Source organism: Schistocerca piceifrons, chromosome 1 (genome assembly GCF_021461385.2).
Source record: "Schistocerca piceifrons isolate TAMUIC-IGC-003096 chromosome 1, iqSchPice1.1, whole genome shotgun sequence".
NCBI lineage: Eukaryota > Metazoa > Arthropoda > Insecta > Orthoptera > Acrididae > Schistocerca > Schistocerca piceifrons.
Genome location: NC_060138.1, coordinates 1,136,783,648 through 1,136,800,307, shown reverse-complemented (window position 1 = coordinate 1,136,800,307; position 16,660 = coordinate 1,136,783,648). Strand labels below are relative to the sequence as shown.

The 16,660-nt window shown below is 41.4% G+C and overlaps 1 protein-coding gene across 1 annotated transcript in view; it reads left to right on the top strand.

The window, feature by feature from the left end:
* The window catches only part of LOC124778436 (facilitated trehalose transporter Tret1-2 homolog), a 259,132-nt gene that overhangs the window by 131,693 nt on the left and 110,779 nt on the right, over positions 1–16,660 (top strand). Inside the window, exon 2 of the mRNA XM_047253643.1 lies at positions 11,049–11,184. Coding sequence (XP_047109599.1) covers positions 11,049–11,184 — 136 coding nt within the window. The remainder of the gene's footprint in view (positions 1–11,048; positions 11,185–16,660) is intronic.

The following is a 16,660-nucleotide window of genomic DNA, read 5'->3' as shown; positions in this document are numbered from 1 at the left end:
CTATTCTTTCCTTCTTATTTGTGACGACTTCTTTAATAATGTCTGTGTTCCATTTTGGTTTTTTGAGGCTCCGTAGTACACTTAGGGAAACCGCATCCTGTGCAAAATCTGACTTATTTTACTGCTTCCCTATATGCGATGGCTTCCACGTAGTAAGCTGTTTCCTCCTTGGACCTGGAAAGTAAGGCTTGATAATTATCTACAGCGTTGTATACTGTGCTTCACACTTTGCTGCCGTCGCTGATCTTTGATTCATTCGTATGATACTCCGTCGAATACAGGTCACTTCCAAATCAGCTGTAAGTGTAATCATCCGTACTGCAAATGCAGCTGAACTATTGTTTCCAAATAATAGCCACGATCTCCAACCATGTCATCATATGACAAAATTTCAGTAGCTGAACTATAACGTTTCATTATTTCTGGTGTGTAGGTTTAGCAATTAAGGCTGCGACGCATCTTTATTTTCACAAACTTTGCGCTATCTGTTTACTGTGTTTCATTGCTTGAGTGAGTACTTTTAAAGCTTGTGGAGTGGTATGAGAGCTACAGAATTGTATGATCTGAGTTTTTGTCGGATTTTAAGTACGATTAATTTGCCATGAACCATTTGTTGGTATGCTCAGATATTTCGTTATCAGACTTTGCAGTAAAAGATCTGGTGATAATTTTTATTTCCAACCTTAATTCATCTCCCAAAGGGTCAAATTTGCATTTGTTGAAAATACATGTGGCGGATTATTTATGTATATCAGAAACAACAATGGATCCAAAGTTAATCCCTTTCGTAAAGTACTTCTGATTGCTTAAATGTCTGAGGATATGACTGTAAAAGGTTATTTAGTCAGTACGACATGCATAAGAAACTTAAATGAGAATTTTGGCAACGCACTAGATATGTGGCTCTTGAAACGCCGATGGATAAATTTAGAGAATCTCTATCTCCTAGTAACTGCGAAACGATTCTCCCCCCTTCGTGCATTATTTCGTACATGGAGCATAAGGATATGATAAAATAGCTTTTGGGATGGTTTTTTTAACTGGTGACATCCACCTCTAGACAGCATGTACTGTGACCCTGTGATACCATTACGTGTGGATAACTTACAGACCACTAAATGTAATACATATTTTAGTCAGGCATTCGATTTGAAATGCACATGCTATGGAATGACCGGCCGGTGTGGCCGAGCGGTTCTAGGCGCTTCATTCTGGAACCGGGCGACCGCTCCGGTCGCAGGTTCGAATCCTGCCTCGGGCATGGATGAGTTTGATGTCCTTAGGTTAGTTAGGTTTAAGTAGTTCTAAGTTCTAAGGGACTGATGACCTCAGATGTTAAGTCCCATAGTGCTCAGAGCCATTTGAACCATTTGCTATGGAATGTTGTTTCACCTTCTGTCATCAGTATACGGTGAATCACGAAAATTTGACTGCCACATTTACCTTACACTATCGTTCTGGTGTGTACATACTGCGCAGTTGTATGTTTTGCATCATTTCACTTTACATGGTTCCTATTGAGGGATTTCCAGAGGCGATATACTTTCCATGATGAAACTTCATTGTGGTTAATCACACTAACCAACTGTTTAGGTTATAAGCTTTGATTAATTGAATGGTACCGAAAAATACAACATATTCTTCAGTTTCATATCTTTTGTAGACGAAAAATGTGATATCTGGCTAGTATTGTTTGTAACGAGCAACAAAGAAGAGTTTATCGGTTGTATTGGTTTCGTTCAACAGTATTTACTGCTGTATACTCTGGGAAAACCTGAGAGTGCACAGTTTTCAGTCTTTCGTGTTTTCCATAGACTCTGTTCTGTAGATCTTGCACCTCTGCTTCGCCTAAGGATAAGCACGATATTTAGCGTCAACGTAACCGCGCGCAACAGATACATGTGTGATGCTTTCCACACTTGTGCAATCTAGGGGGCCGTTTGAACAGCTGGCAGTCAAAACACTGGCTTGGCGCGACCGTCAAAGAGGTCCAACAGTTGCTGCGTTGCACAAGGACGGGGCTCGAAACAGTGGCAACTTTCTGGTTCTATAGGCAGTCTGCGGTACAGACACTAGGTATTACTTCCTCTCTGGCAAGTCAGATGTAAAAATACGTACTCCCCTCCGTATTAAGTCATCAGTAGAGGTCAGATTTATCTAAAACTTGTACATTAATCAGACCCCACTTACAAAGAGACGAATGATGAGAAAGGTAAGTAGTGGTTAAGAAGCGAATGAGATAGGGTTATAGTCTGTCCCCGATGTTATTCCTTCTGTATATTGAGCAAGCGCACAAGGAAACCAAAGAAAAATTTAGGGTAGGAATGAAAGTACAGGGAGAAGAAATAAAAGCTCTTGAGGTTTGCCGATAACATTTAATTCTCTCAGAGACATCAAAGGACTTGGAAGAGCAGTTGAACGAAACGGATAGTTTCTTGAAAAGATATTGTAGGAAGAGAGCCAACAAGAGTAAAACAAGGGTAATGCAATGTAGTCGATTAAATTGTGTGACGCCGAGAGAATTAGATCAAGAAATGAGACAGTGAAAGTAGTATCTGAGTTTTGTTAAGTAGGCAGTAAACGCTGATGATGACCGGAGAGGATAAAAAAGCAGAATAGAAAGAAAATCGTTTATGAAAGACTGAAATCTGTTAACATCGAATACAATTTCATATATTAGGCAACCATGGCTGAAAGTACTTGTCTCGAGTGCACACGGTGTGAACGGTAAGCATTTCAGACAAGAAGAGATTAGAAACTTTTGAAACGTGCTTTCCCCGAAGAATCCTCAAGGATAGATAGGTAGGCGGGATAGCTGATGGACAATTACCGAATCGAATCGACGAGATTAGAAGTTTAAGCCAGAATTTGACTGAAAGGAGAGACGTTGATGGAACTCACCCTGATGCAACAAGGAGACGTTTGGTAATGGAAGGAAGCATGGAGGGTAAAAATACATGTAGACTGTACCAGCTAACCGCACGTGGAATAGCTTGCACAGGTTCGACTAGCATGGAGAACAGCGTACAGACATTCTTTGGACTCATAAACACAACAACAGTGACAATCTTCTTCTTTTTTTTCAAATACATTGTGAAATTGAAGCGTTCCCCCAGTCTGTATATGAGAGCCAGAAGAGGTGCTACTCAATGCGGCGGCAAGAATTTAACAGTTTATAGATGGGGCAATTAGAACACTAGAACAGATGCGACATGGAGGGAGCCCTCACTGAGGACGGATAATTTTACTAAAAAGAGCACAATATAGTGCGGCATACGAAAGTTCCCTCTTTAGTACAACAATTTACATTATTTAATTCCACCCTCTTTATTTTTATTTGCAAATCTGCGTCGTATTAAAAAAGCAACTCAGCAAAGGAAAACTCAAACAGCCTGAACTAAGAAGTGAAGTTAGCAAGGGCAATAAAATAGTGACAATGAACCTCTGACTGGCCAAGAAAACAGTACCAGAGTATGGGAAGAGATGAAAAACATTATGGTAACCACTGTTCGAGAAAAAATAGGATATAAAACACGAGTTCGAAAAAAGAAATGGATGACTAATGAAATTCTTTCATTGATGGATGAAGATCAAACTAAGTACAATAATATCCAGAAACTCATAAGATCAAAGATTACAGCAGCAAAAAATGAATGGCTACAACATGAATGTGAAGAAATTGAAAGCTTGCAAGCTTGACTTGACGATTTTAACTTATATAAGAAGTTAAAAGAAACCGTTGGGCTACATAGAAGAAAAAAACATCTCATTAACCAACAAAACTAATAAAATGGTTCTAGATACCATTGAGAAGAAAGAGATATGGGAAGACTACATTAAGAACGTTTTTTCAGATGATAGACCAAATGTTGAGATTTCTAGGAACAACAATTTAACAGGACCTGCAATCATGAAAGAAGAAATCGAGAAAGCCATCAAAAACTCAAAAACCACTAAAGCTACAGGGTCTGATTAAATTTCAATCGAACTTATTAAACTCCTTGATGAAGAAGGTATCAAAGTCTTACAGAAACTGTTTAACAAAATTTACGACACTGGTCATTACTCTGCCGAATGGCCATTAGCAACTTTCATTCGCTTACCAAAGAGGAGGAATGCGAGAAGATGTGAATATCACAGACTCATTAGTCTTATGAGCCATTCTCTGAAAATATTTCTGAGAGTCATCCATTAAAGGCTATACGAAAAATGTGAGAAATTCATTAGTGAGACATAGTTTGGATTTAGGAAAGGTTTAGGTACAAGAGAAGCAATAGTCGCACTACAAGTTCTAATACAAAACTACTATAATCAGGCTAAAAATGTAGGCCTCTGTTTTATTTACTACGAAAAAAGGCATTCGATAGAGTACAACTTCATAAACTCATGGAAATTCTCAAAAGAATTGATATGGATGAGAAAAATATCGGCTGTATAGAGAATTTATATTGGAATCAGACAGCACAGGTTAAATTTGATAATGTCACAAATTTGGTCAGTATATGTAGAGGAGCTCGACAAGGATACTGTCACCCCTGCTATTTAACTTATACTCTGAGAGTATTTTTCAGGAGGCACTTGATGATGTAGAAGAAGGGAGAAAGGATAACGGAGTGTATATCAACAACAATTTTTATGCTGATGAGACGGTATTGATAGCTGATAATTTTAATGACCTTCAACAACTCGTCAACATAGTAGGAGATTACAGCAGCACTCTAGGTCTGAATATTAACATCAAAAAGACTAATTTTATGATTGTCACACGAGAGTCCGACTCATTTAAAGATGCAGATCTACGATTTTAGTGGTCTGTAATATAGAGAGTCAACAAGTTTAAATACCTCGGAGCCTGGCTTTGTGAAGACTGGCGAACAGACTTGGAAATAAAATGTCGCATAGAGAACGCCCGAAACGCCTTCATAAAATTTAAGAATATTCTTACAAGCACAGACCTAGACCTAAACCTTAGAGTCCGATTTGTAAAATGCTACATCTGGTCCGTGCTTCTATATGGCTCTGAAGGATGGACACTAAATATGGCAACAACGAAGAAGCTAGAGGCCTTTGAAATGTGAATTTATCGCAGAATGCTTAAAATGCCGTGGACTCTAAGAATAACCAACTCCGAAGTACTGGAATGAATGAACAACCAGGGAGAATTGTTAACAGCGCTTAAAAAGAAGAAAAACTGCATACCTAGGACATATAGCACGAAACACTCTGCAGTTAATAATAGAAGGGAAGACTGAAGGAAAAAGAAGACAAGGGCGAAGAAGAACACCCTGGTTGGACAATATAAAGCAATGGACAGGACCACGAAGTGTAGACCAGCTACTACGTATTACGGTTCACAGAAGAAAGATGCAACATGTGGTCACCAACATCCATTAATGGATAAGCAGCAGATGAAGAAGACCAAGAAGAAGTTGTATTAGGCTAGTGAGCAGGCTGGCAGACGTCATTGTGCGGAAGCAGAAACCGATCAGACTCGCGAAGTTTTAATTGCAAAATACTGTATACAGCCGAGAAACGACTGGAACAAACATCTCAGGTGGGTTCGAGATCTTAATTGAAAATTAAGTAACGGAAGGTCACCAATTATATCCGATCGTTCGTGTTTATTTTTACACTATGAAGTGAATCTTGCGTCGGTTCTTGGTACAACAGCTTTATAATAAATGAAAACCACTAATTTGCTTTTGTTCAATTGTTTACCTATTTTTGCATGTACCATGTGGAGAAAACAACATAAATGATTAAAAGACGAGGTAATTGCTGGAATTAATAACAGACCCTAAACAACAGATAGATTTAAATAACCGTTATCGAACAAATATAATTACAACTACAACAATTACATCCGCTCAGCCCGAGCTGCAAACGACAAGAAGAAGAAAAGAACAGCGCACTTTCATTTATTCTCAGTTGTCTTTGCATTTACCACTTTTACAATTTCTGGAACTTTCGATATGTTAAATGCAATCTTTGAACATATATAAAAATCATAACTTCTTTACCAGTAAAATACACATCGTTACGTTATCAATTATGAGGATAAAAATTAGGGCAAAAAATAATGAAACATTTTAGAATCTATTCATTTGTTAGTACCTGATACAACGCCACCAGTGTAGACAAACGTGTTATCCGCCTTTCCTTTGTCATCAAAGACGGTTCCGCAAAACAAGATTTGAACAAGATTTTTATCGTGAAGTCCTGTTATTCAAAATGGTATAAGAGCTAATTTAACGCTCACGAAACTATTCCTCTAGTTATCTCATCGCAAAATTGTACACACACACACAATCGTTGCGGAAGGTACAGTACTTAGAGACAAGGCAACGTTTTCAAGGCCGACGCTGCTTTATCGGCATCTAAAAGAACACAATGGATTCCCTACACTCACGCGAAGGTCTTCGGGCAAGATGCATGCAGTTACGGCATCAACGGTTTTGCTCAGCAACAGTGTGCGGCCTGACCACTTGAAATTTTAATTCTCACAAACTACAAAAAAACCTGTGCTGTACTCGTTGCGCGATGGGGCTACGTATCCACTAAATTCGTGTTCCTAAAACACAATATCACAGGATATTCCAACTGAAGGGGAAAATAGAGGTTTACTCAAAAAACTACAGAACTTCATAATAATATTCTTGTTGAACAGTCTGGCATCTGCCTTACTTGCTGTGATCGTTCCATTATTTTAAATCTCTTTATACGTAAACTACTAGATATTTGTCATGTTGATTAATCGGGTTTCTGCCGGTTATTTGCGTCTTTCCTGCACGCTATTTCAACTGTGTGACTCGCAGTCTTCTTCAGGTGCTGTCTGATGTCAGTATCAGACAGCACCTGAAGAAGACTGCCAGCCACGCAGTTGCAATATCGTGCAGGAAAGACGCGAATAATCGACAGAAACCTGATCAACATGACAACGCCTCGCCGGGAAAGCTTGAAGAACTATGCTAGATATTTTATGGATGTTGCTGCTTCCTGTGTTTGTGCTGTAATCGCACAATCCTACAATAATGGGACTCTCTGCCGTTGTACGTGCAATGCACTACATTTGTTTATGCTAAGGGCCGACTTCCAATCTCTCCACGAAGCGCCGAACACCAGCAAGTCGCACTTCGCTGCTATTATCTAACGTTGCGACTTCTCTGTACACAACAGCATTGTCCACGAGAAGCTTCATGGAACTTCCGACGTTAACCACAAGATAGTTTCTATATATTTTGAAAGGTAATGGTCCTACAAAACTCGTTTCGGGTATGGCAGATGCTACTTACACGTTTGAAGATTTCTCTCCATTAAGAATTACAAGCCGTGTTCTGTTTGTTGTTAATTTTAAGATTAATGGCGTCAGTAGCCGCACTTTTCTGTTTGATTAAGTTCAAATGCAACAGTGAATAAAAATGTAGCAACACTACGCAACAGAATTAAACGACCGAGCGAGGCGGCGCATTAGTTAGCACACTGGACTCGCATTCGGGAGGACGACGGTTCAAACCCGCGTCCGACCGTCCTGATATAGGTTTTCCGCGATTTCCCTAAATCGCTCCAGGCAAATGGTGGGATGGTTCTTTTGAAAGGGCAAGGCCGACTTCCTTCCCATCCATCCCTAATCCGATGGGACCGATGACCTCGCTGTTTGGTCCTTTCTCCCAAATCAACTAACCAACCAAGAATTGAAGGATCACTTTTTGTAACTCCCGTAATTCCCACCCATCGCGACGCTTCACTTTGACTCTAGGCTGAAAGGTGCCTACAGCCTTCCTCTGTAATGGTTCAACAGCGCGACTCCCTGTGATGTCATCCTCGGGTTCGACGACGCCTCAAGCTGGAAGGTGTCGACACGTGGCGAAAAAAGGCCACAGCTTAGAAGTTCATGTGAGGCGTAAGGTGGATTAATGACGTCACAATGGTGTTGACACCAAATTTCACCACAATTCTGCCGTGTGCCGCGGTGGACGCTTCAAACCATTGGAGCGCCGTTGTACACCTCCCCCCTCCGCCCCCTTACCCACATTGCACCCCTTCTTTTGGCACCTCTGCGATGGAGGTGAAAACCGCGACGCCCACCATTGAAATCACGCGTTTGTCTTGTGGGTGACGGAGGAAAACATTCCAAACACACTGCAGCTTAGAATAGGCACGAAAAGGCCACAGGACGTGGCATAAATGGCGTCAATGAAACCACGCCTTTCGATAGGACGTTGCTTCCTGCACATTTCGCCTCGCCTGGGCCCGTCAACACCGCTTTGTTGTTTTTAAGTTCTGAAATCACCTTCTGTAGTTCTTCAGTCGTCGGTGGTTCTGAATCCGGCTTCTCACGGTTATTTGGGATGGATTCAAATTTTTCAAAGATGGGTTCACAATTCAAGAGTTTCTCGAAGTAGCCTGCTAGTATTTTGCAATTTTCCGCGTTATTCTGAGCGATGGTCCCATTTACATCTCGAAATCGGGTGTGGGTGCTTTGTATCTTGATAACCTTTGTTTGAAAGTTCTGTAAGAGCTTCTTGGTTGTTTTTAGCAAATTCTTCATCAATTTGGAGGAGAGTTTTGTTTTCATGTGTCTTCTAAATCCATTTTATATTTTTATCTCTTCGTATCTATCTGACCAATAATAATAATATAAAATATCTAATCCTTTCTTTACTATTTTTTTATTGAGAAACGCTACACGCTATTATCGTCCTATTCCTTTCAGAGCTATAAAAATTGCCCCAGCTCTAGTACTGTCTCCCTGAGCCCGTGTCTCTTTCGAAGGCCGCGGAGTCCCTCGACTTCTTTCCGCTGTCAGAACCAGCGCGAAATTACTTTCCAAGCATGCAACTCTACAGAGATCATAGAATGATGCTACCCTGCATCAACAGACAAATGATTAATAATTCGATAATCCCACCTAGAATGATAATCCATACTAAGTAGATACGATAAATGCATCGTCAAAATTATTCATGTATAGCGGCAAAATCTTGCCACCTTACAATTTGTCTGAGGCATAACTCCATATTCACAGAAACAAAAAACGCTCACGAATTTCCAGCATGCTGGAGCAGCTAGGGTCAGCAACTTCTGTTACTCAGTAGAACGAAAAACCAATCCAGAGCTGCACATTTCTTACTTTTTATTTACTCGATGACTAGTTTCGCACCGAGACCCGTTATCAAATCATCGCAACATTGCATTTCCGAAGATACCCGCTCCCGGTAGCTCAGTGGTCAGCGCGACAGAAAGGGACTGGGTGTTGTATTGTCCTAATCATCATCATTTCATCCTCATCGACGCCCAAATCGCCAAAGTGGCGTCAAATTGAAAGACTTGCACCCGGCGAACGGTCTACCCGACGGGAGGCTCTAGTCACACGACATTTGCATTTGCTTCCGAAGATGTCAAAAATGGGCGATGAACAGGTACAGTGCATACTGCGTGGATTGTACGATGATCTGAGAATGGTTTTCGGCCCTAAACTAGTCATCGAGTGAATAAAAAGTAAAAATTTTAACATTGGAATGTGTTTTCGCTCCACTGACAAAACGTTCAGACTCGATTACTGAATGAGAAACCAACTGCATAATCTTTTCTTCTATAGAGAATATCTACACTGAAGCCCCAAAGAAACTGATGTAGCCATGCGTATTCAAATACAGAGATATGTAAACATGCATTTCACGGCGCTGCGGTCGGCAACGCCTATGTAAGACAATAACTGTTTGGCGCAGTTGTTAGGGATGAAGTGGGGATTTTCCCTTACGACCATTTCACGAGTGTACCGTGAATAGCAGGAATCTGGTAAAACATGAAATCTCCGACGTCGCTGCAGCCGGAAAAATATCCTCCAAGAACGGGACAAAAACGACTAAAGAGAATCTTCAACGCAAATTGCTGCAGATTTCAATGCTGGACCATTCAATGAAACATCATCGACATGGGCTTTCGGTGCCGAAGGCCTACTCGTGTAGCCTTGATGATTGCACGACAGAAAGTCTTACGCTTCGCCTGGCCCGTCATCACCAGCATTGGACTGTTGACGACTGGAAACATGTTGCCTGGTCGGACGAGTCACCTTTCAAATTGTATCGAGCGGATGGACGTATACGGGTAGGGAGACAACATTACGATTCCATGGACCCTGCATGTCAGCAGGGGACTGGTTAAACTGGTGGAGGCTCTGTAATGGTGTGGGTCGTGTGCAGTTAGAGTGATATGGGACCCCTGATACGTCTACATACGACTCTGACAGGTGACACGTACGTAAGCCTCCTGTCTGATCACCTGCGCCGGCCGGGGTGGCCGAGCGGTTCTAGGCGCTACAGTCTGAAACCTGCGCGACAGCTACGGTCGCAGGTTCGAATCCCGCCTCGGGCATGGATGTGTGTGATGTCCTTAGGTTAGTTAGGTTTAAGTAGTTCTAAGTCTAGGGGACTGATGACCTCAGCAGTTAAGTCCCATAGTGCTCAGAGCCATTTGAATCATTTGATCACCTGCATCCATTAATGTCCATTGTGCATTCCCACTGACTTGGGCGATTCCAGCAGGACGATGCGACACCCCACACGTTCAGAATTGCTACAGAGTGGCTCCAGGAACACTCCTCTGAGTTTAAACACTTCTGCTGGCCACCATACTCCCGAGACATGAACATTATTGAGCATATCTGGGATGTCTTGCGACGTGCTGTTCAGAAGAGATCTCCAACCCCCTCATACTCTTGCGGAGTCATGGACAGCTCTGCATGATTCACGGTGTCACTTCCCTCCAGCACAAATTCAGACATCAGTCGAGTCCATGCCATTTCATGCTGCGGCACTTCTGCGAGCTCGCGGGGGCGCTACACGATATTAGGCAGGTGTACCAGTCTCTTTGGCTCTTCAATATATGGCTGTAGTATTAACTGCTTTATTCGGGTGCCACGAAATGCTGAATTGGCGCACCCAAGTACGTAGCACACTTCACGGCAATTTGACATTCGCTGCAGTTCCAGTGTCCAGCCTGTCCAGAGTACGGAGTGGGTACCAGCCAGACACTTGGTGTTGTTGCAGCTGCTGCTGGCGATGGCGGCCAGCCTGGGCTACCTCACCGTGGGGCTGGTGCGCGGCTTCTCGTCGCCCGGGGTGCCCTCCATGCAGCAGACGACGCCCTGGCTCGTGCCCGACGACGACGCCGTCTCCTGGGTCAGTAAGTACCGCAGCCCTCCCTCTCTGTCCCAACATACACCCACACCCACATACATACGCTTACCACTGCCGCTGCTACTGCCGCTCTACCTGCCCCACTACACAAACTGTTCGTGTCGTGTGATTCTGCAACTTCTCCCAACGCCATTCAAGAGGTGGAGGTTATAACAATACCTCCACTAACAGTTAATTAGTTCAAAATTTATCACGTCGAGCACTCAAAGTATGATCTTTTTATTGCGCAACTAAAAGGTCTTTAACGTGGCAGGTATTGCTACATCAACTGATTACAGTCAATGAAGAAAATTAACAATAATATCACTTATCTTGTATTTGCAATCCAACGACGATCTCGCTCTGGCTTTGGCTCGTAATTAAAATCGTTGTCTAGGTAGCATTACTATCGCTGTTGGTGCGAAAGGCGCTCGGATGTTAATTACGACGACTTGAAGAACTTACGAAGACAATCTTTCAGGATTAATTCGATGATTTATGTTCTTCATTGCAATGTGCTTCATACTTTTTTAAACACCGGTCACTTGAAAATAATTCTTCACACTCACTCTTCACAGAAATTCACATTTATTAAACATTTTATACTTTCGCATGTTCAAAATATTACTTCATCGCACAATTTCGCAGCTGTCACTGCTCCTAACGAAACTAACAACACCCTTCACTGTCCACAACTCAGACTCATCTTGTCATTTCCAACACGAAGTCAAGACTGTTCATATTCAACACAAAAACTTGACTACTACTGTACGCTTCCGCACCAAAAGTCACAAAACCAGCCTCAAAGATAACAATAAGTACGAAGATATTGATACTAGATATTATATCGATTTCAACATCTCAAAATATCGACGTACCAATATGCAAAAATGAAACCAAATATGAATAGAGTGAAAAATATGAGACATTACGTAGAAAAATATTCATTAATGTACGGTATCGAATAATTGGGTTGGCGGGTGGTAATGGTTTCGCAAATAAAGAACCATTACAAGGTGTACTTGGAAAAGGCCGGGAAATATGGGGCATTTCAGTTAGATTACACCATGGTCGGGCAGAGACTCCGAAATCAGATACTGGATTGTAAGGTATACCCAGGAGCAGATATAGATTTAGATCAGGATGTAGTAGTGATGAAGAGTAGGCTGATTTGGTCCATTATAAATTGTTCTGAAAGCCTGCGACTGTGAAAACAATAGGTTTGTTTATAAATAACTCATCTGCTACTAGTCACGATTTTCTTTATTTTATTTTTCGCACGACGCGTTTCGGGAAATGATTCCCATTTTCAAGTGCGTTTTTTGTGTTTGTTATGTCATTCCTATGTGATGTTGTCCCTGCACAAATGTACCAAAAGGAAACTTAAAAAGTCAACAAAATGAAGCAGAATCTCACACATCGACAACATCACATAGGAATGACATAACAAACACAAAAAACGCACTTGAAAATGGGAATCATTTCCCGAAACGCGTCGTTCGAAAAATAAAATAAAGAAAATCGTGACTGGTGGCAGATTACTTATTCATAAACAAACCTAGTGAAGAGTAGACTGAAGTTTAAGAGATTAGTCAGGAAGGATCAGTACCCAAACAAGTGGGGTACGGAGGTAGTAAGGAATGAAGAGATATGCTTGAAATTCTCTAGGGCTACGTGTACAGGAATAAGGAATAGCTCAGTAGGCAGCTCACTTGAACAGGACTACACATCTCTAAAAAGGCAAGTCACAGATGTTGGAAAGGAAAATGTAGGTCCAAAAAAGGCAACTGCGAAGAAACCATGGGTAATACAAGAAATACTTCAGCTGATCGTTGAAAGAAGGAAGCACGAAAATGTTCAGGAAAATACAGGAGTACAGAAATACAAGTCGCTGAAGAGTGAAATAAACAGAAAGTACACGGATGCTAAGGCAAAATGGGTGCATGAAAAATATGAAGAAATCGAAAAAGGAATCAGAATATAGAAAAATCAAAAAATCGTTCGAATAAATTAAAGGCAAGGGTGGTAACGTTAAGACTGCGATGGGAATTCCACTGTTAAGCGCAGAGGAAAGAGCGGATAGGTGGAAAGAGTACATTGAAGGCCTCTGTGAGGAGAAGACTGGGCCGATGATGTGATAGAAGAAGGAACAGGAGTCGCTATAGAAAATATAGGCGATTCAGTATTACAAAAATGGTTCCATTGGTTCTGAGCACCATGGGACTTACCATCTGAGGTCATCAATCCCCTAGAATTTAGAACTACTTAAACCTAACTAACCCAAGGACATCACACACGTCCATGGCCGAGGCAGGAGTCGAACCTACGACCGTAGCAGTTGCGTGGTTCCGGACTGAAGCGCCTAGAACCACTCGGCCACACCAACACGCTCCAGTATTACAATCGCAATTTAAAAGAGCTCTGAAGGACCTAAGATTGTATAAGAGAGAAGGGATGGATGACATTCCATCAGAATTTCTAAAATCATTGGGGGAAGTGGCAAAAAAATACGAGTATTTACGTTGGTGTGTAGAATTTATCAGTATGGCGACATACCATCGGACTTTCGGAAAAAAATCATCGGCACAACTACAGAGACTGCAAGAGCTTGCAAGTGCGAGAATTATCCCACAATCAGCATAACGGCTCATGCATCCAAGTTGTTGACAATAATAATATACAGAAGAATGGAAAAGAAAATTGAGGATGTGCTAGATGACGATCAGTTTGGCTTTAGGAAATTAAAGGACCAGAGAGACAGTTCTTACGTTGCGGTTCATAATCATGTTCACAAGATGTGTCGACAGGGAAAAAGCGTTCGACAACGTCAAATGGTCAAGACGTTCGAAATTCTGAGAAAAATAGCGGTAAGCTATAGGGAGAGACGGGTAAATACAATATGTACAAGAGCTAACAGGGAATAATAAGAATGGACGACGAAGAACGAAGTGCTCGGATTAAAATGGGTGTAAGACGGGAATGTAGTCTTTCGCCTCCTTCTGTTCAATCTGTACATCGAACAAGCAATGTCGCAAATAAAAGAAGGTTCAAGAGTGGAATTAAAATTCAATGTGAAAGGATATTAATGGTAAGATTCGCTGATGATATTGCTATTCTCAGTGAAAGTGCTGAAGAATTACAGTATCTGCTGAATGGAATGAACAGTCTAATGAGTACAGAATATGGACTGAGTGTAAATTGAAGAAAGACGAAAGTAATGAGAAGCAGCAGAAATAAGAACAGTGAGGAACTTAACATCAGGGTTGGTGATCACAAAGTAAATGAAGTTAAGTAATTCTGCTACCTAGGCAGCAAAGTAACTCATTGCGGACAGAGGAAGGAGGACATAGAAAGCAAACCATCACTGGCAAAAAGGACATTCCTGGTCGAGATAGTTCACTAATATCAAAACTAGGACTTAATTTGAGGAAAAAATTTCTGAGTATGTGCGTTTGGGAGCACAATACTGTATGGTAATGAAACATGGGCTGGGGGAAAACCGAAACAGAAGAGAATCGAAGGATTTGAGATGTGGCGCTACAGAAGAATGTTGGATATTAGTAGAACTGGGAAGTAAGGAATGAGGATATTCTCCGCAGAATCGGCGAAGAATGGAATGTATGGAAATCTAGGGACAGGGTGGTACGACATTTGTTAAGACATCAGGCAGTAACTTCCTTGGTACTAGAGGGAGCTGTAGAGGGTGAAAATTGTAGGGGAAAATAGAGACTGGAATATATGCAGCAAATAATTGGGGATGTAGGTTGCAAGGGCTGTTCTGAGATGGAGAGGTTAACACAGGAGATGAATTCGTGGCAGGCCGCATCAAACCACTCAGAAGACTGAAGACTCGAAGCAAACCATGTAGAAATATTCACGGGTAGACTGTCGAAAGTCAGTGTCAAATGGGCACAGTATGTAGGTAAGACATCATGTTGCTGTCATCAGGCGCACCAACGAACTCATCGCCTCGCAGCCTTGTGCCGCACCCACGCAATCAATTCGTCAGCGCACCTGATGGTGGTAATGTGATCGCTTGCCGAAATATTGTGCCCGTTGGACACTGACATCCGGCCATTCACACGTGAACTGTTTAGGTATTAATGTCGTGTCATAGTCATCGTTTCCACCTCAACCCTCCCTCACTTATTTTTTCCAATCTTCTGACCACTTTGCTCCAGTTTTTGTTTTTGATTTTCTCTGCTATTCTTCAAAAACTCATTTTCGCAGCTTGGGTTCCGCGTTCATTCCCAACTGTTCTTATCCAAATCTTACTGCATTAAAGTGTAGATGGTATGGCCATAGCTTTGTAGAATTTTACGAGGGTTTCTTTCTTCGCGTTTTTATTCTGTGTTCTGTGTGTGATTCCATTAATGTAAATGAACCTTTCAATTTTATTTCGGCGTGTGTTTGTCGTTTGTAAAGGAGATGGTGTATTAGACGGAGGTGAATTCATTCACTCATTCTGTTTTCTTGTGGTTTATTATAATCGTGCTTGGGACCGGGTCTTGAGGTTTAAAAGCAATTATTTTTTTAGGGTTGAGATTGTGAAGTTAAGGCTCTCAACAGTCAGAGTTAATTTATAAATGACGTTTCGAATGACACCCTCACTGTCACCTATATGAAGTTGGTCATCGGCAAAGTGTTTTCAGTACGTTAATGTTATAGGTGATAAACTGTTTGTTTTAGCCGTTGTCTCAACATAACATCAGCATAGAGATTAAAAAGTGTCAGAGACAAACTACATCCTTGTCGTAAGCCTAAAGTTCATGTTATATGTATACGTATAACATTCTCTTTTTCCGGCAACGGAAAGTTTGGTGTCATGGTACACTTTTGGGATGGCTCTTAGAATGTGGCGTGGTATGCCTGTCCTGTTCATCATTTCCCAACACATTCAGCTCTCTACTTCGTGAAGGTCTTCCACGTAATCAATAAACATAATATGAGTTTCTCTATGGAGTGTCACATGCTTTCAAACTTCGATTTTTTATTGTATAAATTACGACGCAGTAAAAGTAATGAGAGTTTGTTGCTATTATACTTCTTAAATCAATTACCTGACACATTTACTTCTCAAATTTCCGAAAGAATGCTCATCAAATGCTGTATTTTTCTGGCATTCAATATTTTGTAAGTTATGGTAAAACGATGTAAAAATCGCTGAGGTAAACAAATTACTATTATTACCATAATAAAACATTTTATACACCGAAGAGCCAAAGAAACTGGTACAACTGCCTAATATCGTGTAGGACCCCGGCAAGCACGCAGAAGTGCCCCAACACGACGTAGCATGGATTCGAATAATGTCTGAAGTAGTGCTGGAGGGAACAGACGCCATGAATCCTGCAAGGCTGTCCACAAATCCGTAAGAGTTCGAGGGGGTGGAGATCTCTTCTAAACAGCACGTTGTAAAGCATCAAAGATATGCTCAATAATGTTCATGTTTGGGGAGTTTGTGACCAGCGGAAGTATTTAAA